Source organism: Scyliorhinus canicula, chromosome 12 (genome assembly GCF_902713615.1).
Source record: "Scyliorhinus canicula chromosome 12, sScyCan1.1, whole genome shotgun sequence".
NCBI lineage: Eukaryota > Metazoa > Chordata > Chondrichthyes > Carcharhiniformes > Scyliorhinidae > Scyliorhinus > Scyliorhinus canicula.
Window position 1 is genome coordinate 159,136,573 of NC_052157.1, and position 27,955 is coordinate 159,164,527.

The following is a 27,955-nucleotide window of genomic DNA, read 5'->3' on the forward strand; positions in this document are numbered from 1 at the left end:
TGTAGCCCGAGAAGGCTCCAAACTAGAGAGACAGTCTTAGCATTACCTAATTTATTTTATTACTGGGCGGCTAACATTGGAAAAAGTATTGAGGTGGCTCAAGGATCCAAATGGCATATGGGGGCAGCTGGGGGCGAGCTCTTGTAGTGATTCCAGCCTGGGGGCTTCGGTAACTGCCTCGCTTCCGTTTTCCCCTGCAAAATCTCCCTCGTGTACGGTAGTGGTGCCCACTCTGAGGATTTGGAGGCAGCTTAGGTGACATTTTAAGCTTGGCTCCATGTCGTTGTTAGCCCCTATTTAGAGGAATCATCTCTTGGTGCCAGTGGGTTTCGACTCAAAGTTCAGGTCATGGGGGGAGCAGGGTCTGGAGATGTTTGGGGACCTGTCTGTGGAGGGTAGGTTTGCTGGTTTGAGGAGCTGTTGAACAAATTTCAACTCCCGAGAACTAATTTATTTAGGTATTTCCAGGCGCGTGATTTCTTGCGTAAGGAGCTCTCTTAATTTCTCTTGGCATCTTCGCTCTCTCTTGATTAGGATCTTCCGTACCAGCCTCCCCGAACAGATGCCGGAATGTGGCGACTAGGGGCTTTTCACAGTAAATTTGAAGCCTACTTGTGACAATAAGCGATTTTCATTTCATGTTGGTGAGGGGAAGATTTCGGACAATTATAGCCAGATCCTCACGGCGGAACGACAAGGTGAAGAGGAAATGGAGCGTGAATTGGGTCCGGTTTTGGATTGGTAAGGGGCAGCGGAGGGAGGCTCTTCACAGGGTCAATTCCACTTCCTCATGTGCGAGACCCAGATTGATTCTGTTCAAGGTGGTGCACAGGGCGCATCTGACCAAGACGAGGATGAGTATTGTTTTCTCGGGGGTGGAGGATAGGTTGTTCACGGAGTCTGGTGAATCATACCCACATGTTCTGATCATCTGATCATGTCCTAAACCTGAAAGCTTTTGAGTGTTTAACACCATGTCAGAGATTCTTCATATCAAGCTGGAACCTTGTCCGCTGATGGCCATTTTCGGGGTTTCGGACTCGCTGGTGCTGCAGATGGTGGTGAAGGCGGATGTCCTCACCTTTGCCAGGAGGTGAGTTCTGCTTCCGTGGAGATCATAGAATTTACAGTGCAGAAGGAGGCCTGTTTGTGGCCAACGTACAAGAGGAAGAATAGTCGGGTGGCCAAGAATCAGGGGAAAAGGGAAGGTAGCCCGGGGGGGGGGGGCTACGGGTTCGTTATGGGGGTTTGATGGCTAGCTAAGGCCCAAAACCAAACTGTAAATAAATGCCTATAAACATGTGCCTCGGCCATATTGGGGAATGTAAGATATATAAGATGGCTAAAGGGGGCGGCCACAGTTGTTATTACGAAGATGCTTACCTGTAAATATACATGTTAATCTTTGCGTGTTTTTTTTTTCTCTCTAATAATTTGTTATTTGTTCAATATAAAATATGAAAACTCAATAAAAAACATTTAAAAAAATGTCTACGCTGGAATCAGGGGTGGTGCCGTTTTTGTGATGCCCCTCCCCTTCGGGGAATACACAGCATGCTGATGCTCAGCCCCGATGGGCTGAGTCTCCGACGGTGTGGGGTGTATGTCCTCACAAAATTCGGGGACGTCGCGAGGCGGCTGTGGACTGAGACCCGCACCGTCACAGTCTGGGGGGGGGGGGGGGGGGAGGGGAGCCGTTCCGCTGGCAGGGGGGGCTTCAGCGGGGGCTGGGGGGACTGGTGGGGGGTGGCGTGGTTGGTTACAGGGGGGGCGGTTGTTGGCAGGCCAGGACCGTACACGGGCATCACAATGTTGCATGGCGCGTCCACTGCAGGCCGCTGTCGTGCACATGCGTGGCCACCAACTCGGCCATTCTGCAGCCGTAACCGCAGGTAAGGCTGGGGGTGTTACGCTGCGTGGCTGCTCATTCCCCCACCGGACGGAGGATCGGTGCTGGGGCAGTGCCGACTTTTTGGTCGTAAGACCAGACGGATCCTGTGGACATAGCCGCAGGATCGGAGAATCCAGCCCCAGGTCTCTGTAGGAGAAAGTCCTACTCCTTTCTGTATTGGATTCAATTTGGACCTCAACAGCTAAAATACACTATCCAAGTCAGTGCAAAAGGCAGAACTGTTAACTTGATGAATAATTACACGCTTATGCAAAGGAGTGCAGCATACAGAGGGACAATTCTCCACCTGCCATTAGCTGGACTCCTGCAATGTGAAAACACTGTATAAGTATTGCACAAGGTGCACACCTCAAACCAGGAAACTTATATCTGACTGTTAGTTTCAAAATATCAATCTCGATGATAAACGCGGGAATGATAAACCTGTTTATTTCCCTCTCCATTTGTGACAGTATGCCTCAGCTTAATTGTTGCCTCCCTAGACCACTAGTCTGAAGTTGAGAACTCATCTAGTTAAGCAACACAAGAACAATATAGTTTAACGTAATTTTTAATAAATGTGAAAATCTGAGTCGTCATTGGGATGCTGACATTTAACATTTAGGTTCCAGGCATCGTGTCTCTTCACTCCTTCTCATTCACAAATCAGCCAATTAAATGGGGAGACAGCAATAACTTTAGTTTTCCACCCCAGATCCAACAATGATGAACCATTGTTGGTTTAAGTCTGCTGATAGGTATACATGTTGACGATGATAATGCTGCTCTTTTTTAAAAAAGTAACAAATTACCAAGCATTATGAAACCATTGAAAATGAACAAAATATCAGCCATAAACAACAGCAGCAATGGTTCTGGAAATGGTGGAGGTTATCTACTTTAAGGAGACTGAGAAACACAATTAAGAGAATTTTGTCAGTTGTTATGACCGAGTCACTCTGCTATTAAAAAGTCTTAAATATTAAAATGGTAACAAGAGCTTTTTGGCGAAGATTGGAGACAGGCTTGTGCAGACTGTTAAACTGAACCCCAGACTTGCATTTGGCAATTTACAACAGAAACAACAGTAGAAAATAAAGCTGCTGGTTTTGTTTTCTTTTAAGAAGTTGTGATCAATTCAGTTTCCGTAAAACATAGGAGCAGAATTAGGCCACTCGGCCCATCAAGTCTGCTCCGCCATTCAATCACATCTCATATTTTTCTCATCCCCATTCTCCTAACTTCTCCCCATAACCCCTGATCCTCTTATTGATCAAAAAACCAATCTATCTTGGTCTTAAAGATACTCAGTGATTTGGCCTCCACAGCCTTCTGCGGCAAAGAATTCCACAGATTCACCACCCTCTGGCTGAAGAAATTCCTCCTCATCTCTGTTTTAAAGGATCATCAGAGATGAGGAGGAATTTTCCTCACTGAATATTTCATCCAATGATTGTTCAAAATGTATTGGCAATACGACCAATGATGCTGCATCCTTTTTCACCTTCCTCAGAGAACCTTCCATGAGCTGGGCAGTTGTGCCTGGAAAATGTCTGGAATGTCAAACCTTATTGCAGTGAATGTCCTGAAAATGGCAGACAGGAAGACGACCTAGAATGTCTTGTCTCTCCGCACAGAGAAAATTTGATATTTTGTAAGATGACAAATATATTTATTATTATACTTTCTCAAGACAGATACAACGGGAATAGTACATTGAAGAGATAGTTCTCTGTCTAATCTTTCCTAAAGTAAAACATTAACACTTCAAAGCACTTATTGGCGGTAAAGCTCTTGGGAGCATCCCCAGATCATGAAAGATGCTGCAGAAAAACAAGTCTTTCTTTCTTTGCCCTATTAAAGAGAGTCCTTTCCATTTCTGTACCTAGATTACATTGTAATCCACCTACAAAAACTTACATTTACGTGGGATGGAAGCAAAATTATAACCACAAGTTATGCATAGAGAAGTGAAATGCCAAAAAAAAGCTAACTATGAGATGAAAGCATTTTTTAAAAACAGATTTGATTTGGGTAAAATAATTAAGTATAATACTGGACTGTATTTATCTTTGTCCATTAAAAACAGTATTTATAAAATCTTCATGTGTGGTATTTGCATTACCCAATCCCCAAGTCTGACCTTTTGCAATTTCAGTTGTTTTTTTAAAATGTTCTCATTAAAAAGTTTTCACTGCTGGACTGCTCGAAAATACATAACTTGAAATAACTGGTCTGTGACAAATGAACTTACGAACTTCAAGACCCATTATATCTTTTAATTGCAACAAAATCATGTGAAAATAACTTAAAAAACAGCAGTCATCAAGGAGCACAGAATTAATAAATCACAAGTATCGCAAATTCCCCTCGGAAAAGGCAGTGACCTGCTTAAGTAAAATGCTGCTGATTGCAATTACCACTTGTACAGGATTGAAGCAGCGAGGTTGCTATTTTGGAGGAGGGGTGACCGACCAGGTTTGCTGGTCGAGAAATTCCCTGGGACCTTCCACCTTCAAAGGAAACATGTGAAAGCAGTTGGTCTCTCCACAGAAAGCTAATCAAAGTTATGATACCTGCACCTCCCCCTTCCACAAACTAGCCAAATGACTCTTTCCTGCCTGCCGAGAATTCTGAAAGGACACAGCCACCGAAGAGAACTCCAACCATTGCTTCCAGCTGTGTGGCTTGTAAACAGTAGTAAACAAATATTTACTTAGTTCTATATACAATGATGAGGCCCCATGAGCCCCACTCTGGCAAGCATGGTTGAGCTGAAGCGTGAATGACCATTACAAAAGTTTAAGGTGGGTGATGGATGATATTACAAACTATTTTGTAGTATCTGAGTGTCCAGATGAAGTTTTATGACAAGGTCCACAGTGTGTCTCTCCAAACCACAGGAGTGTGCACTGATGATGCTAGCCACCAGGAGGGGTGTTGACAGAAAGCCACACATTGATACACCGAGTAGAATGCCAAGTCAACCACACTTCTACAATTCTCAGTGTTCAGTGAAAGATACAGCTTTGGCAGAGGCCAATATGCCTTGGATCCTGATGCAGTCCACAGTACTTATGATGCCAACTGTAATCTTTTGAAAATTAATTTCATCCTCAAGGACACCAAATGCTAACTGTGTCCCTTATTACATCATTTGTACTTGCACTGATTCCAGACGTTTCCATCAAGCAGAAGATTCAGAAGTCTGAAGACCCACCACATCTAGACATAGGAACAGCTTCTTCCCCACAGCTACAAGACTCCTCAACGACTCTCCCTTGGACTGATCTGTTCACTGTAACCAACTATTCACAATGCCCTATGCTGCTCTTGCTCATGTATTTGCTTTGTTTGACCCTTGTTCCACACTGTAACCAATCACTATTTATCGATGTACTTTGTTGATTATTCTTTTTGTCTACTGTGTACGTACTGTGTACATTCCCTTGGCCGCAGAAAAATACTTCACTGTACTTCTTCATGTGACAATAAAATCAATCAAAAATGAATTTAAGAAATTGTCATATTTTATACTTTTTGCAGTAATGTTATCAAAACCTAAGTTGAGAAGCAGACAGACAGTATAACTGCTACAGCTGATTAAGAGGTCACAAAAGTGAGGCAATCATTGATTTGCATGTGGAATGTCCTGATCATAGTTATTGAGAACCATTTACTTGTTTATAGATAGCTAGTGGAATATTCTTTATATTTGAAGGACCCCTGGAGTGTAGATAATTTAGGAGGGGTATTGTGTTTTGTCCTGGCTAAACAAGTCAAGGAACATCTTATAAGAGACAAAATAATGCCTTATGCGTGGGTTCAGATGATGTACTTAATGGAAGGAGCCACGTCTGTCTGAAAGGTTAGTTGGTCCTAGGACTCTCATCTTAACAGAGGTGTTTCAGTTTGGTCCTGAAAGGTTCTCTCTCTAAAGATTCTGCACAACGAAAAGCAAGTAGAAACCTGGGGCGGCATTCTCCCCTACCCGGCGTGATGGAGGGTCCCGGAGTAGGGGAGTGGCGCCAACCACTCAGGGGTCGCGCCTCCCCAAAGGTGGGGAATTCTCCCCACCTTTGGGGGGCCAGCCCCGCGCTGGAGCGGTTGCCACCAGAAGACCGGCTCAAAAAACCGTCGCCCCCGGCAGCGGGGCTGGCCGAAAGGCTTTCGCCGGTCCGCGCATGCGCCGGCAGTGACGTCAGTGGCAGCTGGCCGCTGATGTCACTGCCGGCGCATGTGCGATGTGGGGTTCTCTTCCGCTTCCGCCATGGCGGAGGCGAAGGAAACTAGTGCAGCCAGGGCACTGGCTCAGACTCTGAGGGGGGGGCCCCGATCGTGGGCCAGGCCACCGTGGGGGCACCCCCCGGGGTTCGATCGTCCCCCCCGCACCCCCAGGACCCCGGGGGCCTGCTCGCGCCGCTGAGCCCGCCGTTCCAGAGGTGGTTAAAACCTCGGCGGCAGGAGAGGCCTCCCAGCGGCGGGACTTCGGCCCATCCGGGCCAGAGAATCGCCGCAGGGGCCTCTCCGATCGGAGTGCCGAGATTCCTGCCCCCGCCACTTTCCGGGTGGCGGAGAATCTCTGTCACGGCGGGGGCGGGATTTTAGGCACCCCCAGGCGATTCTCCGCCCCTGTTGTAACTGCTAATTGTAAAGCTATTTATTTGTTGCGAATGTGGTTAATTCTGTGATAAATTAATTTTTGTTTTAATATAAGAGACCTAATGGTCAGTGTTGTCACTCCTGTGACGCAGCAACATTTTCTCAGTTTTACAATTGGAAATAGTTGAGTTCTTGTCCAGGATCCTAACAGCTGTTAATAGTCTAGTCATTACAGACTAGGAATATTCCAGATTTGACTTGTAGCATGTGCTCAGTTAGCATATCTCCGGCGGATTGGAGTGGAGACAATAGTCTCAGTCTCCGTGGGCTAGGGAGAAGAAAAATCAACCTGGGTTCCCACTCCTGCTCTCCATTCAGTGACCCCTAATACGTTCACCTGAATGGACATCAAGTGAGGAAAGAAACAACTTGTACTGTTTTAGCACCTTTCATTCCCTCAATGTCCTAACACTTTAGGTCCAATAACATGTAGCTGTGGTCATAATATAGGAAACGTTTCAGCTAATCTGCACACAGCAAGTTCCGACAAACAATAAAATGGTCAGATAGATTGTTTTTGTGATATTAGTTGAGGGATCAATATTGGCCAGCACATGTGGAAGAGGCTGGCTGTGATGTCCCCATTCCCCCCCATCTGTTGCTGTTTCCTCTCTGGCATCACACATAAAAGATGGCTGTTTGAGCGAGATCCAGAGGATGCCTGGAGTGCTTCAAGAAACTGTACCTCAACAGGATTAAACACTATTAGGACAGGAGACTGAACAGGTGCTGGTAATTCATTTGGTTTAAAAAACATCTATATACAGTTTATAGAGACTGCGAAGCAAAACAAACCTCAAACGAACCAAGGGCCCATTCCTAATGAGTTCTGCTTCTCAGTGCAGCTCATCAAAGGGAAGACGTAGATAGTGACAGTTCAAGCTGACCTTGTCTTCCATTGTCTTGCCATTAAAACGCATGACATCCCAGGTGATTGTTGCTCAGTAATTGCAAAGCTCGGGTATAATGATCACAAGCATTGAATGAATTTAATGACTGTTAATGAGATTCAAAGGGTTCAGCACATAAAAACAGCCTTTCAAATTTTCATGAACTGAAATTGGAAGCTTTGTTGCGTCATTGCTTTAGCATGCCTCTGATACTCAAATACTGGATTAAAAGCCTCTTTACTGATCGCAGTTCCTGTTTACTATAACTTGTTGTGCTTAACTAACCCTTTAGTTCTAAGGCACTCAAAGCTTTATCGCCATATATCACCAAAGCTTCTACCCTGAACTCCCACCCAATATGGAGATTGGCCACATCACCAGCTCGCAGTAAAAGGGGACAGGATTAGAATCTATAACAATATCCTGCTCCCTCAGTGGGCAAATGGAACAATGGAGTGGTACTGAGCTAATCACTAATACATTCAACTCCTAGCCTCTGCTGAGTTATGTCACACAGCAATTACATATGAGGAAGGCTGTTTGTCACGGCTGGGTTCATGGAGGCAGCAAAACACTACCCTCCCTCGACGTGAACATTTAATGTTTTTCAATTATTCAAGTAGCTTTACAGCTCCAACACTTCACGCCGGAGTCCATTGCGTATTCCCTTTGTGAAGGTTACCTTCCTGACATAAGCCCTAACCTGCCCTTTTTCTACTTTACACGAGTCATCTTTTGCTATATTTGCAATTTATTTTCCTGGGTTCTGATGCAGAGATCCCACTCCTGCTTGTCTCCAGATTCCCAGAATCAGTGAGAGGCTGACAGACAGAGTGTCAGCAGGTCAGGCCTGTAAGTTTATCTTGTGGCTGAAAAGTCAGCCTCAGCCCCTCCCTGTTACATAGAATGTACAGAAACAGACCATTCAGTCCAACTGATCTTTGCTGGAGTTTATGCTGCACATGAGTACTCCAGCTCACCTCATCTATCAGTATATCATTCTAGTTCTTTCTTCCTTAGGCACTTAAATAGCCTCCCCTTAAATGCATCTAAGTTTCTGCCCTGAAACATTTGGGAGAAAGTTCCACATTCTAATCACTTTCTGGGTAAATACGTTTTTCCTGCATTCCTTATTACATTTATTAGTGACTGTCTTACTAGTTTTTGATTTCCCCGTAAGTGGAAAGATTTTCTCATGATCTATACTCTCAGTCCCCTTCTAACATTAAAGACGCCAATTAGTTCAAGCCTCAGCCTCCCCCTTCTTAAAGAAAACAGTCTCAGCTGTTCAATTGTCACCTCCCAAATCTGTTATCATCCTTGCAAGTTATTGTTTGCAACTTCCCCATGTCTATCTATCATTTTTTATAAATATGATGACTAGATCTGTGAACAATTCGCTAAGTGTGGTCTAACTAACATTTTATAGGCTGGATTTTCGTTTTGGGGTCAGGACCCTGATGTTGGAAGCATTTCCAGGTTCTGACCCTGCACTATGTGAGCGTCAGAGAAGTGATGTAATTTTAAAGAGATCCAGTCAGAGGCCAGGGAGCACACTTGCCATCCAATTAAGGATGCAGGGTGGGCTCCATGTGCAGGCAGACCAATAGGAGGTCCATCAAAGGTGGACACTGCCAATCTATGTAGAACAGAGAGAGTGCAAAATGGGGGAACACACTTCATCATTTTCAAAACAAAACGTGGCTACTGTTGCATGACTTGTGGTTGTAGCTGTGGCCAGCTCACATAGCTATGGCCATCATGGCATGTTGGCTGTAGGGGATTTAAAGCATTGCAGGTAGAACCTGGAAATCAGGTGCAATGCTCTCTCGGTGTTGCTGTTGGGCTGTTTAGCATAGGGCTAAATCGTTGGCTTTGAAAGCAGACCAAGGCAGGCCAGCAGCATGGTTCAATTCCTGTAACAGCCTCCCCGAACAAGCGCCGGAATGTGGCGACTAGGGGCTTTTCACAGTAACTTCATTTGAAGCCTACTTGTGACAATAAGCGATTTTCATTTCATTTCATTTCATTCATGTGGCACAGGTCTGGCCCGTTCCTCACTTCTGTGCTGTGGCAATCGCCTGAGAGCCGTTTTCTGTTTCATCTGGAGGGTGAAAATGGATCGTGTTCAAAGGAACACGATGTATAAACTTCCAGATAAAGGTGGAAAACATGCGCCCAGCTTCGCCCTAATACTGATGGCCACCTTTGTGTGCGGCTACATCAAACTGTGCGTAGATCCTTGTTATGCAAACACCACGTGTCACTATGTGTTGTGGTTCTACTTATCCCCGGTGTTTGGAAGGGTGGATCTGGCCACGCTGCCTCGGAATGCTCCAAGTAGTTGGACCACGCTATGCTGCCTGTCCCTCATGGAAAAAATTATGCAGGGAAACACCTTCAACCACAAATCCATCACAGTGGGGTCTGCACGTGACACCCTGGAGGCCCTTCGGGAAAAGGAGATGGTGGATCCTGTCAGGTGGTTCCATGAGCAGAGTGTCGAAGTAATTTGGCAGAATGCCTCATCACCAGAACTTTCAAATAAGCACCTTGGCTGGTAGTGAGAAAGGCCCTCCCAGTCAAATCCTGCCTACACACCAGAGGTCTCACCCCATCCGTACATTGCCATCGGGTGACTGTGGTGGGGAAGAGACTGTGTCCATCTATTTGTGGAACGTGCCTTTTCAAAGAATATCAGGAGAGAGAGGAGGTGGTTTTTGTCAATGTTCATCCCAAGCAGTACTCTGTGGGCTGTTCCCAAGGTCGCACACCGTGACAGACATGAACTGTTGCTGGAGGATTATCAGCTACGATGAAAGATGCCCTTTGGTCCGCCCGACATTTGTGGTCTTCCAGCGCAAAGAGTTGTCCACCACTGAGTGCTGCAGACTGGAACATTTCAAAGTCCAGGACTACATACAGAGGGATGCACAAAAAATTGAGGCAACCACTGCAGAGGCGCAATGCGGAAGGTCATTGTGGGTGGCATGGTTGCACAGTGGTTAGCACTGTTGCTTCACAGCGCCATGGTCTCAGTTTCGATTCCCGGCTTGGTTCACTGTCTGTGCGGTGTATGGACGTTCTCCCCATGTCTGCGTGGGTGTCCTCCGGGTGCTCCGGTTTCCTCCCACAAGTCCTGAAAGATGTACTCACTAGGTGATTTGGACTTTCTGAATTCTCCCTGTGTACCTGAACAGGCGCCGGAATGTGGCAACTAGGGGATTTTCACAGTAATTTCATTGCAGTGTTAATGTAAACCTACTTGTGACACCGATAAAGATTATTATTATTATAATAAGACCTTTCAGGCACAGTGAACTGAGGGGAGGGGAATTGCATAGAACCCCCTTGGGCTGTATGACTTCAGTGAACTTATACAGTGAACATCACATGTATCACAATTGTATGGGAGCACCTCAAAGTGCAACTTGATCTAGGTAGACAACTTTAATACCTTTGCATCATTTTAATTTTTTGAAAAACATTTTATTGGAGGCATTTTCAAATATGTACATAACAAAGAAGAAACAAAATCGCCAAAACCAACTGTGGCAACAGCAAACAGCCTAAACATCCTTACACACACCCCCAATCATCTCCTCCCCCCCCCCCCCTCCCCCCATCCCCACCACTCCACCCGCTGTCTCCCTGGCGCTTGCATCCCTTCTTTTAACTTTGAACTGAATCTGAACAGAAAAAAGAACCCCACCCCTCCTGCTGACGACTCAATACTCTTTAAGAAGTCAATGACCAGCTTCCACCTTGAAGTGAATCCCTCCTCTGCCCCCTTAATGGCGAACTTGATTTTCTCTAAGTGCAGCAACTCTGCCAAATTGCTCACCTTGACCCCTGTACCCGGTGGCTCTGAGTCCCGCCAGCACAACAAACTCCATCTCCGAGCTATTAGGGAAGCAAAGGCCACGTCAGCCTCTCTCCCAAACTGTACTCTCAGATCCTTTGACACTCCAAAATGCTGCCAGCACTGGTTCCACACCCTCACCAGCCGGGCTTCTGGAGTACCTGGATGGCAAGAACAGGAGGGGCGATAGCAAAAGTGCCCTCAAACTGGTCCCTTTACATGAGGCTGCCTCTATCCGCTCCCACACCGACCGCTCTTCCACCACCCATTTCTTAGCTCTTGCAATGTTTGTTGCCCAATAATAGTAAGGCAATGTTAACCTCTCTCCACCCCCCCCCCCCCCCCCACCCCACAACCATCTACACTTCTCCGAGAACACTCTCCCACCCTCCTAGACTGTGGAGCCTTAGCCACCCACAGGAACCTCAAAATCATCCCATTAACCATCGTAAAAAAGGACTTGGGCAAAGACTGGGAGGTTCTGAAACACAAACAAAAACTTTGGTGACACCGTCATCTTTACTGTCTGGACCCGACCAGCCACTATCTCTCAAATTTTGACTTCATTGTCCAGGACAAAGAAGTTAATCTGGTAGTACACATGGTGGTTGTGTGAGGAGTACGAACATTCTTTCACCCTCGGCCTCTCAAACCGCAAAGGGTCTGCCCCTCCATACGTTCCATCAACCCCAACAGCTCTTTTGCCATTGCCGACACCTTCAGGGCCCTGGGACATGACCTGTCGAACCTAGGATTCAGCACCCTATTAAAATCCCTCATAATCAGCCGGTATGGAATCTTTACCAACACCTGCCTCAAAAACACCATCTCATCCCAATTTGGGGCATACACATTCACCAGCACCACGAGCGTCCCCTCCTACCTCCCACCCACCATCACAAATCCAGGCAGGGCCTGTCACTATATTCCCCTCCTCAAAAGCAACCCTCATATTGATCATCATTGTCACCCCCACTCGTTTTCATATCCAACCCCGAATGGATTACCTGCCCCAGCCTCCAGACATCAGCCAGATTGCAGCCATTGCAAGGGGCCTGTTGAATGACTGGTCTGGGGGAATCCTGTCGGCAGTCTCTCCCTGGCTAAACTGTCATATGAGACTATGCTTCTGTTTCCATTCTGACCCAAAATTTTCCACCTTGCGCATATCTGTGTCCTGGCGCTTGAAGAATGTTGCACCTTGGCCCATGCATGCTGGGAAAGAGGGACAAAGGACTGATTCATCTGACGGAGCTGACTCTGGTGCGGGCTTCCTGCCTTTGAGATGGTCCACATGTTTGCATACCATCCGTTCCTTGATTTTTTTTTAATAAACATTTTATTGAGGTATTTTATGGTATTATAACAATACAATAAACAATGTACATGAAACTATAAACATAATGCAAAAGCCGTCTCCCTCCCTTACAGGCCCACCTTTATTAACCCCCTACTCTAAGCTAAACTAACCCCCCCCCACTTCTGCTGACGATTAATTTTCCGTGAAGAAGTCGACGAACGGTTGCCACCTCCGTGCGAACCCTAACATGAACCTCTCAAGGCGAACTTGATTTTCTCCAAACAGAGACAGCTAGCCATGTCCGATAGCCAGGTTTCTGACTTCGGGGGCTTTGAGTCCCTCCAAGCTAACTCTCCGGGCTACCAGGGAAGCAAAGGCCAGAACGTCTGCCTCTTTCTCCTCCTGGATTCCCGGGTCTTCCGACATCCCGGCTCAGCGCCACCCTTGTTTTTAACACCATGGACATGACATCTGCAAACCCCTGCAAAATCCCCTAAGCTTCGGACTTGCCCAGAACAAGTGGACATGGTTCGCTGGTCCTCCGCACATTTTGCACATCTGTCTTCAACCCCAAAGAATCTGCTCATCCGGGCCACTGTCATGTGAGTCTGGTGAACGATCTTAAATTGTATCAGGCTGAGCCTGGCATATGTTGCGGACGCATTGACTCTACTCAACGCGTCCGCCCAGAGACCATCCTCTATCTCTCCTCCTAGCTCCTCCTCCCACTTGCACTTCAGCTCCTTGGCCTGCGTCTCCTCTGACCCCATAAGTTCCTTGCGTTCCTTGATTTTGACTATACAAGAGACCTCTCTACTCCGGTGCCCAGTGTCCATCGGGCACTATCCCCAAAGTTCCGGATATACAGGGTTTCCCCTGGCTTGAGCCCTCTGTCCTGTTTCTGGTGGTCATGGTAATTTCTGTGGAGGACTTGTTTTTCTCCACCTTCCCACCAAGATTGGGAAAAGTTAGGCTTAGATGGGTTTGGCCCATCAGTAATTCTGCCAGTGCTACCCGGTCATTATATGTGGTGCGGCCCAATAGGTAAAGAGAAAACGGGGCAATTTTGTCTCAATGGACTCTGTGGCCTGTTTCTTTATGCCCCTCTTAAAAATATGTACCGTTCAGCCAGGCCATGTGAAGAAGGGAGGCAAGGGGCTGTCCAAAGTGTTTCATTCCATTCGCCTGCATGAACTTGGAGAATTCCTTGCTGGTGAAAGGGGTGCCATTATCAGCAATGAGCACCTCCGGGGTACCATGGACACTAAACGACTGGCTTAGCTTCCCAATGGTGGTCCGAGAAGTGGTGGATGGCATCCGGTAGACGTCCATCCATTCTGAGTGGGCGTCGGTATAATCACATCCAGGGCTAGCCTGGCCACTCCCAGGGTGAGGTGAGGCTGATGGCAGGAGCTTTTGATGCTCCTGTCATGCCAGACCTCTCGATGCCTTCATCGAGCCCCGGCCACCACATGTAACCTCTGGCGAGCATCTTCATTTTGGACACCCGTGGCATCCGTTGTGCAGGGCCTGCAGTATGGCTTTCCTGTTTTGCCTCGGGACCAGTACACAGGCTCCCCACAGGGGAATGCAGTCTTCACCGTAAGCTCCTGTTGCTTATTTGTGACAACCTGCAGGTCTTCAGGTCTTCCCCTGTAGACCTCATGTAGGATGCAGTGGCGCAACTTTGCCAACGTAGGGTCCAATTGCGTCCACACATGAATTTGCGAGGCTGCGACTGGCGAGGTGTCCATAAAATTTAGCTAACACGACTTTGTCCGCTACTGGCAGGGAAGAGGGGCATGTCGGCAATGGGAGTTGGTTCTGGGCATCCATGAGTGCAATTTGTGTACCCAGGTGATATCCAAAGGCACATTGATACGTTGCCAACGATAGTGCCCATCACTGGGTCCTGGCCGACGCTATCGTTGGCATTGCCTTGTCTTCTTTGATAAGACTGAGTAATGGTTTGTGGTCCGTGATGATTGCAAAGTGCCGCCCATGAACATATTTATGGAACTTTTTGACTGTGCAGATCATGGCCACTCCTTCCTTTTCAAACCGAGCTTACTTGCGGCTCTGCATCAGCCAAGGTTCTCGGTGGATAGGCTATTGGTCTCTCCGTTCCATTGTCCATCCAATGGGACAACATCGTCACGCTGCCATATGGGGAGGCGTCACATGTGGTTATGTTGTAATGTGTTAGCAGCCTAGAGGGCGACAGTTGTCGTTTTACATTGGCAAATGCCTCTTCTTGTAGTGCCCTCCATGCCCATTTCTGATGTTTCATTTGAAGTGCATGTAGTGGTGCCAATATGGTTGCCAGATTCTAAATGTAGTTTTTGTAATAGTTCATGAGCCCTATGAATGACCGTAGCTCTGTCGTATTCTCTGGCGTGGGGGCCCGCTTGGTAGCTCGAACCTTCTCCTCCACTGGGTGAAAATGGTCCTTGTGTACCTGGTACCTCAGGAATGTGACCTCTTTCGCCTGGAAGACGCACTTGTCCCTTTTTAGACAGACGCCTGCCTCAGAGAAACGGTAGAGGATTTCCTCTAAATTATCTAGCCATTCCTTCTCGGTGGCTCCGGGAACCAAGGCATAGATCGCCACCTCGGGAACCCTTGAAAGATGCTCCCCCTAACTCGCTGGAAGATTGCCCAGACAGATGATACTCCAAATAGAAGCCTGGTATATTCATACAATCCCCTGTGGGTATTTGCGGTCACATATTTTCTGGATGGCGTATCTAATTCCAACTGGAGGTCTTTCCAACTGGAGAAAGAATGACCCCCAACCAACTTTGCATAAAGGATCTCCACAGGTGGCATTGGGTACCTGTCCAATCAGGAGGCCTTGTTCACCGTCATTTTAATCGCCACACAGGCAGCACAGGAACTAATGGTGCTGCTCTCTCTGTGAACTGAACTAGGCAAATAATCCCTGGGTTTTCCAACCGGCTCAGCTCAAAATCCACTTTCGACAGCAGGATATATGGAACCAGGTGGGCCCTAAAATACTTGGATTGGGCTTCTGGATCCTCGTAAATTTTGGCCACGGCTCCCGTTATTTTCTCCAACCCTTCATGGAAAACCTCAGAGTATTTTCCCAGGACCTTGTACAACACGCCTGAACCCATTTTAAAGATCTGCTGCCAAGCTAGGTGGAGCCTCTGCAACCAGCCATGGCCCAACAAACTGGTTCTGGGACCCTGAACTACTCTCAGTGCCAGGCGAACTGATTGCCAATCAGCAACCGGAGTCACCATTGTCCCTCTTCGGTAAATGTCGCTAATCATGCCTTAGTGCCCCTTCGGTCCAGGTGTTGGACCTCTGTACAGTCTTTCCAGTATGTTTGTTGCCCAATGACTGAGACAGCAGCCCCTTTGTCGATTTTAATCTCTAGTAGGTGGCCATTTACATGGATGGTGATCTTGATGCCGTACTTTTGGTGCCGTAATGCAATTTAGCTGTATGCAAGCATCTTCATCGGGTTGTGCTAAATGCTTCATCCGGGTTCTTGATAGACGTGACCCCCGGCCAGGGCGACGTGTTTGCTGACAGTCTGGCGTTCCTGGTCCCGACAGTTCCTGCGACCACAGGTGCAGCATAATTGTGAGTCATCCTCCATATCAATAATAATAATCGCTTATTAGAACATAGAACATACAGTGCAGAAGGAGGCCATTTGACCCATCGAGTCTGCACCGACCCACTTAAACTCTCACTTGCACCTATCCCCGTAACCCAATAATGCCTCTTAACCTTTTTTAGTCACTAAGGGCAATTTATCATGGCCAATCCACATAACCTGCACGTCTTTGGACTGTGGGAGGAAACCGGAGCACCCGGTGGAAACGCACGCAGTCACGGGGAGAACGTGCAGACTCCGCAGACAGTGACCCAGCTGGGAATCGAACCTGGGACCCTGGGGCTGTGAGGCCACAGTGCTATCCACTTGTGCTACCGTGCTGGTTTGTGTAAATATTGTCACAAGTAGGTTTCAATGAAGTTACTGTGAAAAGCCCCTAGTCGCCACATTTCGGTGCCTGTTCGGGGAGGCCGGTAGGGCAATGAAGCCTTCGAGTTCCTAGATTCCTTTACCTGCATTTCCACGCGAGATGGATAATTCTATGGCCTCTTTTAAGTCCAAAAAGTTTCTGCCAACAACTTACGTTGGGTCGCTATGTTGTTTATGCCCCACACAAGGCTGTCTCGCAACATCTCTGGGAGAGATGGCTCACAGTCACAATGTTTGGCCAGGTTGCAAAGGCACGTCAGGAATTCCGTGATTGACTCCCCCAGGGTTCACCCGGCCATGTTGAACCTGTACCTCTGTACTATCAGCGACGCTTTGGGGTTGTAATGGTCTGCAACAAGTGCTACCAACTCATCTGGGGCTCCACAGGCGGTCAATATTACCTTTTGTCGGTCGTCTACTGTAATTGCATTCGCCTGAGAGAAAAACCGCATCCGCTCAGCACACTGGGCCCAATCATCTATGCCTGTGTTGCAAGCCTCAAGTCTCCCTAAAAGCGGCAGTTTTACACTTTCTCTGACCTTACTAGTTTGCTATGGAATTCAAACACGGTCGGCGACCCTGTGGGAGGCGCTAAAGGCAGTAGTGCGGGGGGAGCTGATTTCAATTGGGGCCCACAGAGCCAAGGCAGACAGGGCAGAGATGGATAAATTGGTCAGGGAAATGGGTCGGATAGATGAAGAGCACGCGGAGTCCCCGGGGGAGGTTTTACTCAGGGAGAGGCAGAGACTACAGGCGGAACTGGGGGCACTATTCACGAGTAGGGCCGTGGAACAGCTTAGGAAGGCGAGGGGCGTGGTGTACGAGCATGGGGAAAAGGCTAGCAGACTGTTAGCACAGCAACTCAGGAGGAGGGAGGCGGCCAGGGAAATAGGTAGAGTGAGGGACGAGGGGGGGGCGCAAAGTGGAGGACCCGGCAGGATTGAATAAGGTATTCCAGGACTTCTATCACAAGCTGTATACTTCGGAGCCGCCGGAAGAACCAGAGGAGATGAAAAGATTTCTGGACGGGTTAACATTCCCAACAGTAGGTGGGGGTGAGTGGATGAGCTGGGGGATTAGAGTGGAGGAGGTATTGGGGGGCCTAAAGGCCACGCAGTCGGGGAAAGCCCCGGGGCCGGATGGATACCCAGTAGAGTTCTATAGGAAGTTCTCTGAGCTGGTGGGCCCGGTCTTGGCGAGGGTTTTCAATGAGGCAAGGAACAGAGGGACCCTGCCACCGACAATGTCGCAAGCCACTATATCACTGATATTGAAGCGGGGTAAAGACCCGGAGGCGTGCGGGTCCTACAGGCCAATCTTCCTGATTAATGTTGACGCCAAGCAAAGGTACTGGCAGTTAGAATGGAGGACTGCGTACCGGAGGTGATTGGGGAGGACCAAACTGGGTTTGTGAAAGGTAGGCAGCTGGTGGCCAACCTGAGAAGATTACTTAATGTTATAATGATGCCCCCGGCGGGCAGGGAGGCGGAGGTAGTGGTGGCGATAGACGCCGAGAAGACCTTTGACCGGGTGGAGTGGGACTATCTATGGGAGGTGCTCGGACGGTTTGGGTTCTGGGAGGGACTGGTGGATTGGATCAAATTATTATATCAGGCCCCGAAGGCCAGCGTCAGGACTAACAGAGAAGAGTTGGAGTACTTTAGGTTGTACCGAGGGACCAGACAGGGCTGCCCGCTCTCCCCGCTGCTGTTTGCGCTGGCCATAGAGCCGCTGGCGATTGCGCTGAGAGCCGCAGAGGGATGGAAGGGGATGGTGAGGGGCGGGGTAGAACATAGGGTCTCTCTTTATGCAGACGACCTGCTCCTGTACGTGTCGGACCCAGTGGCCGGGATGGGAAGTATACTGGGAATGTTGAGGAAGTTCGGCCAGTTTTCAGGATACAAATTAAATACGGCCAAGAGTGAAATGTTTGTGGTACAGGCAAGGGGCCAGGAGAACAGATTGAGAGGGCTACCGTTTAGGCTGGTTGAGGAGAATTTCCGGTATTTGGGAATCCAGGTGGCACGAGACTGGGGCAGGCTGCACAAGTTAAATTTGGCCAGGGTGGTGGAGCAAATGAAGGGAGAGTTTCGGAGATGGGATGCACTCCCGCTGTCGCTGGCAGGGAAGGTGCAGACTGTAAAGATGACAATCCTCCCTAGATTTCTGTTTGTTTTTCAGTGCCTCCCGATCTTTGTCCCACAGTCCTTCTTCAAAAGAGTTAACAGGATGATCATGAGCTTTGTCTGGGCGGGAAAATCCCCGCGGGTGAAGAAGGCGATGCTGGAGAGGAACGCAGCGAGGGAGGGCTGGCTTTGCCGAGTCTGATTAATTATTACTGGGCGGCTAACATCGCTATGATAAGGAAGTGGATGGTGGGTACGAGGTCTATCTGGGAGCGGGTGGAGGCGGTTTCGTGCAGGGGCTCCAGCTTGGCAGCCCTGGTCACGGCTCCTCTACCGCTGCCGCCGGCCAGGTACTCCACCAGCCCGGTAGTGGTGGTGACCCTGCGGATATGGGGCCAGTGGAGGAGGCATGTAGGGGAGACGGGGGCGTCGGTTTGGGCGCCAATTTGCGACAACCATCGGTTTGCCCCCGGGAGTATGGATGGGGGGTTTCGAGCAAGGCGGGGGTGGGAAGGGTGGGTGATATGTTCCTGGAAGGGAGCTTTGCGAGTTTGAGGAGCTTGGAGGAGAAATTTGGGCTGGTAAGGGGAAATGATTTTAGGTACCTACAGTTGCGGGACTTTGTTCGTAGACAGGTCCCATCTTTCCCACGCCTCCCGCCAATGGGGATCCAAGACAGAATAGTCTCTAGGGGGGATGAAGGGGAGGGTAGAGTCTCTGATATTTATAAGGTGCTCATGAGGGAGGAAGGGTCCCAGACGGAGGAACTGAAACTTAAATGGGAGGAGGAGCTAGGCGGGGAAATGGAGGACGGGCTGTGGGCAGAGGCCCTGAGTAGGGTAAATTCGACCGCAACATGTGCCAGGCTCGGGCTGATTCAATTTAAGGTCGTTCACCGGGCCCACATGACGGTGGCTCGGATGAGCAAATTCTTTGGGATAGAGGACAAATGCGCGAGGTGCGCGGGAGGACCAGCGACCACGTTCACATGTTTTGGGCATGCCCTAAGCTTAGGGGGTACTGGGAGGGATTTGCGGGCGTCATGTCCCGGGTGCTAAAAACAAGGGCGGCGATGGGTCCAGGGGTGGCAATTTTTGGGGTTTTGGAAGACCCGGGAGTCCAGGGGGAGAAAGAGGCCGATGTTTTGGCCTTTGCTTCCCTGATAGCCCGGCGACGAATACTATTGACGTGGAGGGACTCAAAGCCCCCGGAGACTGAGTTGTGGCTTGCGAACATGTCGAGTTTCCTGGGTATGGAAAAAATTAAGTTCGCCTTTAGGGGATCTGTACAGGGGTTCGCCCGGAGGTGGCAACCATTTATTGACTTATTTGCGGGAGAGTGAGCGTCAGCAAGGGGGGGGGGGGGGGGGGGGGGGGGGGGGGGGGGGGGCAGAGTAGAGTAGAGTAGGAGGGAGGGGGGATAAAATGGCAGGTTGTACCGGTGGGAGAGGAGCGGGCTTGTGCAGTATGTTACGATTGAAGTATTGAATGTAATGAAATGAAGATCGCTTATTGTCACGAGTGGGCTGCAATGAAGTTACTGTGAAAAGCCCCTCGTCGCCACATTCCGGCGTCTGTCCGGGGAGGCTGGTACGGGAATGTACGTGGATGTTTGCACATTTTTGCCTTTTTTGCTTTCTTTCTGTTGATGTCTGTAACTGTTTACAAAGCCAAAAACTACCTCAATAAAACTGTTTATTTAAAAAAAAAGAAATGCCTCAGTACTATGTTAGGACTATTTATGGCTTTGTTAACCTGTGCCATGATTTTTAAGGGTTCGTGAAACTGTACCCCGATGCCTTTGCTACTCTGCCCCATTTAGAATCACAAGGTGGCCTCCTTATTCTTCCTACAAAAATGCTGCGCCGTAAACCTACCTCCAATGAAATTAATTTGCCATTTACATGCTCAATCTGTAAGATCGTTATCGTCGTCTTGTAATGTGTTTTTCAGAATTTGGTGTCAGTTTGGTAGTATCTGTAAACTTGATATTGTCCTTCAGATTCTGGTTTGTGTAAATATTAAACCACGGTGGTCCCAGCACCAGTCACTACTGAACACCACTTCCCAACCATTGCCAATTGTCGTAACAACCCATCTGGTTCACTAATGTCCTTTAGGGAAGCAAATCTGCCATACTTACCTGGTCTGGCCTACATGTGATTCCTGACCCACAGCAATGTGGTTGACTATTAACTTCCCCCTCATGGGCAATTAAAGATGGGCAATAAATGCTGGCCCCACCAGCGAAGCTCACATCCAATGAATGGACAAATAAAAGTTCACCAGGCTGAGTGCCTATTGAATTCCTATTCCACATATTAAAATTGACCCTTCCATGTCTACCAGCTTGCTATGTCAAACATGCAGTCTTTGCAATGAGTTTCTTCAAGAAAGTTTCATTTTTAAAACCTGTCGAGAGAAGCATCTTAAATATCACAAGTGCCACTTGTGGTCGGGCGGCTGCAAAACTGTTCCGTTTACAAATTCCAAAGAACAAAACTTGTAGGTCAGGCGCTGCTGGCACAGACATATCCATGGAGTGTCTGAATAACTTACCTGGCCAGAGACCAGCTCGCTCGCGGACATGTTAACAACTCCAGCTGAGTATCATCATTGATCTTCTGCACGGTGTTGACGGGTCGTGGCTCGATTGTGTGCTCCACCAGGTTACCATAGCAACTAATAATGAACAGGGAATCCACTACTGACTGTTTCGACTGATCTAAAGACGGAATATACACACAAAGCTTTGGGATAGTAAATGCAGTAATAAAACAATTTCAACAATATGTGAATGTTCATAATCATGAGGATAGATTTCAGCTCTGAAAGATACAAAATACTGCAGATGTTGGAAATCTAAAATAAAAACAAAAATGCTGGAAATTCTGATGGAGGATCATCTCGACCTGAAACATTAACACTGGGGTGGATTCTCCGCAGCTCCCTGCCGAAATCGTGCTCAGCGCGGGGGCGGAGAATCCACTTCCACGCCGTAATCGGGCCCACGCCGATCCGGCCATTCGGCAGGCCCCGAAAATCGACGTAACCGCGGAGTACGCCACGCGGCTGGTGGCCCATTGTCAAAGGCCCACCCAGCAATCCTCCTCTCCCGACCGCTGAGTTCCCAACGGCATGGAACTAACCACCTATTGCTGGTCGGGTTGCTGGCATGGCGGCTACGGGCTCAGTCCATGGCTGCCCTGGTCGGGGGCAGGGGGGGATCGGAGACTGGGGGGGGTTATAGGTAGCCGGTGGTTAGATCTGTGGGGTTAGATGCTCGGGCGCATGGAAGATCGGGGGTGGGGTCTCATTTCTCGGTGTGGCTCCGAGTCCGCCATGGAGCTCGGCCAGGCCGCTGGAGGTAGCCGCCATGCGCATGCGCAGACTCCGAACCGGAGGGCCTGTATCTGCAGCTAAAGCTGCGATATTTACTCTGGGTTCCTGCTAGCCCCTTGCAGTGCATTGAATTAGGTCTACCTTTTTACCAGAATTTTGGGAATAAAACTCCACGGTTTTTACGCCGGCGTGGGGGCTGAGTACCATTTTGGAAGACTCCAGCCCACTGTTTATCACGGATGCTGCCTAACCTGTTCAATATTTCCAGCATTTGTTCATTTTATTCCTGAATTGAACAACCTAACAAGATATTAGACATAGAAAAGTGGCTGGCATATAACATAATTGTTTTAGGCTAAAAGTCCTGTTCTGAAAGGTTGGCTTGGTGCTTGCAGGTTTTTCTATTTCACATATTGTAAGATAATTGGCACTTTAATCTTTCACTCTGAGTATTCAGTCATATGGGAAGAGAGATACCTTTGTATTTGGGTCTCGAATCACTTGATGACTACTTCTTGATTTACCTTACCTTCCATACTACACTTTTATTCCCTTTGATGGTGTCTTGTACAATGAATCTTCATGCATATCCAAATTTTCACAGAAACACAGGAGTTACAACTCAGAATATGGTCATTGCTCCCATTCAAAGGTGTGTATCTGATCAAAGCTCTCTTGTCCATAAAGCGCAAGAGGAATCCAATCCGGCCAATTACTGCCCTTCAGCCTATTCTTGATCATCAGTAAAGTGATGGAAGATGTCGTTGGAAATGCTATCAAATGGCTTACTCAGCAATAACCTGCTCACTGACAATAGCTTGGGTTCTGTCAGGGTCATTTTGCTATTGAGCTCATTAGTCTTGGTCCAAACACGGGCAAAATAATTGAATTTAAGAGATGAATGGAGAGTGACTGCCTTGGACATCAAGGCAACATTTGACCGGATGTGGCATCAAGGAGCCCGAGCAAAATCGAAGTCAATGGGAATCAGGCAAAAACTGTCCACTAGATGGAGTCACACCTAGGACAAAGGAAATGGTTTGTGGTCATTGGAGGCCAATCATCTCAGCCCTAGAATATCGCTGCAGGAGTTCCATGCGATAGTGTCTTTAGACTGCATCATAAATGACCATCCCTCCAACATAAGGTCAAAAGTGGGGATGTCCATTAATGATTTCACAATGTTCTGACTCTGTCACTATCTTCCGCAAAGTGAGCTGACCTCCGAACCTTTGGTCCATCTCTACAGGCATCTCCCCCTCCCTGGGCACACCGCGCGCAGGTGATGGCTGTGACTGAACACTCAGCAAACAGGCAGAGGTCAGACTGGCATAGAGTGAAGAGCACTGGCGCTAAGCTCTCTGCAGGTTATCATCACCCGCTGCCCTCGACAGTGACCCGTCGACACAGTCCCAGCACCCTGGAGTGATGTGACTCAGATCCTGGGATGGTGGGAAAGGGGGTGGGGAGTGTGTAAGGTAGCGACGATGGACCATGTGAAGCAGGCGAGTATGAGGGCCTCCCTGCTCACAGGAAGGCCTGTGGTTTACCTCTCTGTCTGTGCTCCGATTGGTCTTATTACTCTTAGGTAGTTGGAGAGAGGGCAGGGTGTGGTATGGTGGGACAGAAAACAAATCAGCATGCCAACACAGTCCTGGTGTATATTTGGGTGAGCAGTCAGTGCCTTCAAGACAGAAGATAAAAACATTGGGGGGGGGGAGAGAACATTCTGAGTTGCAGTTATTCACAGAACTAGAGCCGGTTTCCTTAATTTAAATCTTCATCTGATTTGCTGAATGAGATACTAGAAGAGAGTTTAAAAGTTGTCCAGTGTACTCACCTTTCTCCCGCTTTAGGCCAGGGTTGGCTATTAACCAAGATCGCGATGAAGAAAAAGTGGCAGCAACACAAAACTCTCCACCAGCAGCCTTGCTCGGGGAAATCTGCGGGGCCGACCTGGACTTGCTTTTACTGAAAAAAAACAACAAAAGAGACTTCATAAAACTGCTGGCATTCCAGCGTCATTTCTCCGACCTGCCTGCTGTCGAACAATCCTTCAGTCACATGCCCTGCTGCACAGGCACATCTCAACTAGATGAACAACAAGAAGTTCAAATGCTAAACTGTTTCTACTTGATGGTCATCTCATCAAGAATGCAAACTTTTGTGGAACAGATGATAAAGTTTCTGATGAACATTTAACAGGACCTGATTGCAACACAAAAGGACAACTGGACAGTGATTCATTCATTAACTGGCAACTCACAGTATTCCTGCCTCTGGATTCTGTTATCAAAGGTAGAACTGTTTTAAGGCAGTTCCCACCAAGGTCACGAAAGAATTGCTACAATGACAATTCAGATGTATTTTATAGCCTATGCACAAATAACCCTGAAGAAGCATTTTAACCTCATTACTGTTAATTCTGTAACATGCAAGCTAATATTCCAAATGAAATGGTAACTATACTAGTATGTTAATATAAGCAAAGATAAATTTAAAAATGAGTTCAAGTCTATTACAGTTCATGAAAGAAACACATAGATCTTAAAGGAAGACACCAATATTCAATGTAAAGTACAGGGAAAATTTTCATTGTTTGCCAAATCATAAACCAGAGAGGAAGGGACTGTGGGAGCTTACTTAAAAAAGCTATCCAACTGGATCTTGGACAGGTAATAGGCATAACCTTTCAGTACTGTCACTATGATCAGAGGGAACAAACTCTGTCTCCATAGTACCAACATTCACATCAGCAAGAGGTAACAAAGCAATCTTGTCTGACACTATGTGCTTTCTCCCATTCCTCTAGGTTTTGGTGTACATCAGTTCCCACCATCCAATATTGATGTTGGAGCTTTTAGACATCATTTTGTGAAATTCTGTTCCTAATCCCATCTGTCTTTGCTGCACGTAAGGTAAAGTCGCCATAGTCCCAGATGACCATAGGCTGCTTTCCCTTTGAGGGGGGAGAGCTGACTGGTGGTGATTTCACCTGAGGGTCACCAGACCCCAGGCGAGGGGCAAGGTTGGGGAGGCAGGCATTTATGAATCACCTCAGCCGGTACGGGAGTTGGACCCACGCTGCTGGCATCGCTCTACATCACAAACCAGCTTTCGAGCCAACTGAGCTAAACCATCAAAACCTGTCTTTGTTACAATACCCTCCCCATCATCAATCTACATTCATGGTCATATTTATGTTGTTTTTACAGTGCAGAAACACGTCATTCGGCCAAATAGGCCCATGCTGATCTTTATACTCCACACCAGCCTCTCACCTTACTCCATCTAACATGATTAGTACATTGTTCCAGGCTTTTCTTCCTCACTTTGTGACACCCTGGTCAATTCCAGCCCCTTGTGCCCCGGAGTCACAACACAAGTGAATTAACCAATAATTCTTATAAAAATACCCAAAGTCTTTGGCCCTTGGCTGTCCAATAATTACAGTCACCAGATTTGTAAATGTAAACATGAGTACCACTGATTTATAACAAGAACAATCATGAAATATGCAGTAAATACAACTGGTCAATGACAAGTTAATACCTAATACCCACTTTAACTGCTACCACCCACAAACACAAGACAGACAAGCACAGAGGTGGGGAAAGTGGTGAAACACAATAAGAGTCTTTGCTTCAGTTTTTTTTTGTCGTTTTGCTTCAATCCCAGCCTTCAGTTTAAGGCTTTTAATGTGGACTCATTCAGATACTTGTGGTTTCAGAATGCAGTACTCACAACTTGTAGCAGCTTTCTGGAGAGAGTTCTATTGCTCACAGCATTTTCTGGAGAGGCACCTTATGCCACATCAAACTTGGTTTTCAGTTTGGGGTTTGTCTTCAGGCCTCTATATTCTCAGTAGAAAAGCACCCAGAGGCTTTCTGGACAGAGTGTCAGACCTCACAATGGCCTTCTGGAAAGAGTTAGCTGGATCTTTCCAGAGAGAGTGAGTTGGATCTCTACACTGGGCTGCCAGAATGAAAACTGAAATCAAAACTAGAACCTCAGGACTCTGAAAGGCATTCCAGTGGAATAATGTCTAATCACCACCTGTTACTAGGAAGCGTACAGCCTTTTGGGCCAATTTATTGGCCACCAGCCAAACAAACGGAGTCCCAACCCATCACTCTGTCACTGATGTCGCCAGTCTGTAGCTTCTAATTTAAACCAGCACAGCCATCTGGATTCTTCCTGCTTGAATTAAAGATCCAGGCTTCTTGTCTTAGAGTGGCATGTCCATTAATCATCCATGGATCAAAAATAAAAGGGAAAATAAAGGGATAAACCGGGAATGAACAGGAAGGACCCTTACAACCTGTTCATCCAGTTTTCCCCAAAATGCATTTATACTATTTTCTTCAACTACAGTTTGTGGTAGCAAGCTCCACATTCTAATCTGTCTCTGGGTAAAGAACCTTATCCTGAATTCCCATTTGGAATTTATGTGACCATCTTATAATTATGACCCCTGGTCTTGGATTTCTCACAAAGGGAAACAACTTCTCTATGTCTATCTTATCAAACCCTTACTTTAGTCTATAGATCTTAATCAGATTACCTCTCAGTCATCTCTTCTATTGAAAAGAGCGTTGGCTCATCAATCTTTCCTGATAGTTGTAACCTCTCAGTTCTACTATCATTCTGGTAAATTCTTTTAGCTCCTTCTGCAGTGCCTCTACATCCCTTTGTAAAACAGAGACCAGAACTATGCATATCTCCCAAAATGAGTGAACAATTTTACAAAACATGTTTGTAGATTTGTCTACATTTCAACAAGGTTTATCCCACAAACATCAATGGTGCTGTGTTGTGGAATTACAATCACTGTCAATTTATCTCCGTCAATACATAAACCTTTATTTGTTTTTTTTAAAAAAGGAACCCTAGAATCTGTCAGTAGTTTCTGTGTTAAACTTTCACACTTGCATCCACTACCAGATTTCTACACCTCATAAATCACAGGATGTTCACAGCAGTGACCTGCACATGGCAGGTTTAACCAGTGACAATAAAAACACTCATTTTGAGCGAAGAGGGCTTTCAGTGTACTGTTTCCAACTCCTGAAGTAGATTGTGGAGTGTTTGTTTTAAAAATTATAGCAATAAATAAGATTGAATGCATCATCACAAACAGGCCCCACTATTGAATGAATTGTGAACAAATTGTGGATTTATTTACTGCCCAGTCACCTGGTATAAGGTTCATAACATTTCACTCAGGTCATTTCTATGTATGATATTCAATCTAGGTTGATTAATATAATGAACCTTATACAAGTAAAAATGGGGGTTGCACTTTTAGAAGCTGAATATAGTTCTGTTTTAAATTACAGATGTCCAAGTTGGCTGTGCATTTAAAATTGTTTCAGTCAAGAGCTCAAGTAGTTGAATGCACAGATTGCAACCACATATTACAAGTTCAAATGGCAGAGTTGCCTGTTGCTCATACCCACAACCTTCAGTTTAGACATTAGGTAGAACTCAATAAATAGGTATTTTCCCTCAAGAGAGAAAAAAAAACCTCAAATGGATGGCACTGGTAGTCTCTGCATAAACATTAAGTGGCCAGATCATCCTGTTTGTACTTGCTGGAGAAAGGATTTTAGGGCGGTGGGGCGTATAAAGAAGAGAAATTAACTAATGGAGAGAAATAGTTGAGTGTGGCAACTTCAGACACCATTAAACTGCCACCACAACCTTAGAGTTGTAATTCAGGCTCAGGATCATGAATTTCTAAGTGCTGTTTATTGGAGTTCCCAAACCCATTGTGAGAGGTTTCAACAGAACCGTTGTGCACTCTTTGTTCACATTGCTGCTTTCCTAATATCCACGTGCACACAAAAAATAACCCTTTTTCCA

At 47.1% G+C, this 27,955-nt stretch overlaps 1 protein-coding gene across 3 annotated transcripts in view; it reads right to left on the reverse strand.

Moving 5' to 3' along the window:
* The window catches only part of bcas3 (BCAS3 microtubule associated cell migration factor), a 1,085,633-nt gene that overhangs the window by 519,942 nt on the left and 537,736 nt on the right, over positions 1 to 27,955 (reverse strand). For all 3 annotated transcript variants that reach the window (XM_038814687.1, XM_038814685.1, XM_038814686.1), the window contains 2 exons: positions 23,931 to 24,061; positions 21,308 to 21,473 (listed from right to left, as the gene is read on the reverse strand). In XM_038814687.1, coding sequence (XP_038670615.1) covers positions 21,308 to 21,473; positions 23,931 to 24,061 — 297 coding nt within the window. The remainder of the gene's footprint in view (positions 1 to 21,307; positions 21,474 to 23,930; positions 24,062 to 27,955) is intronic.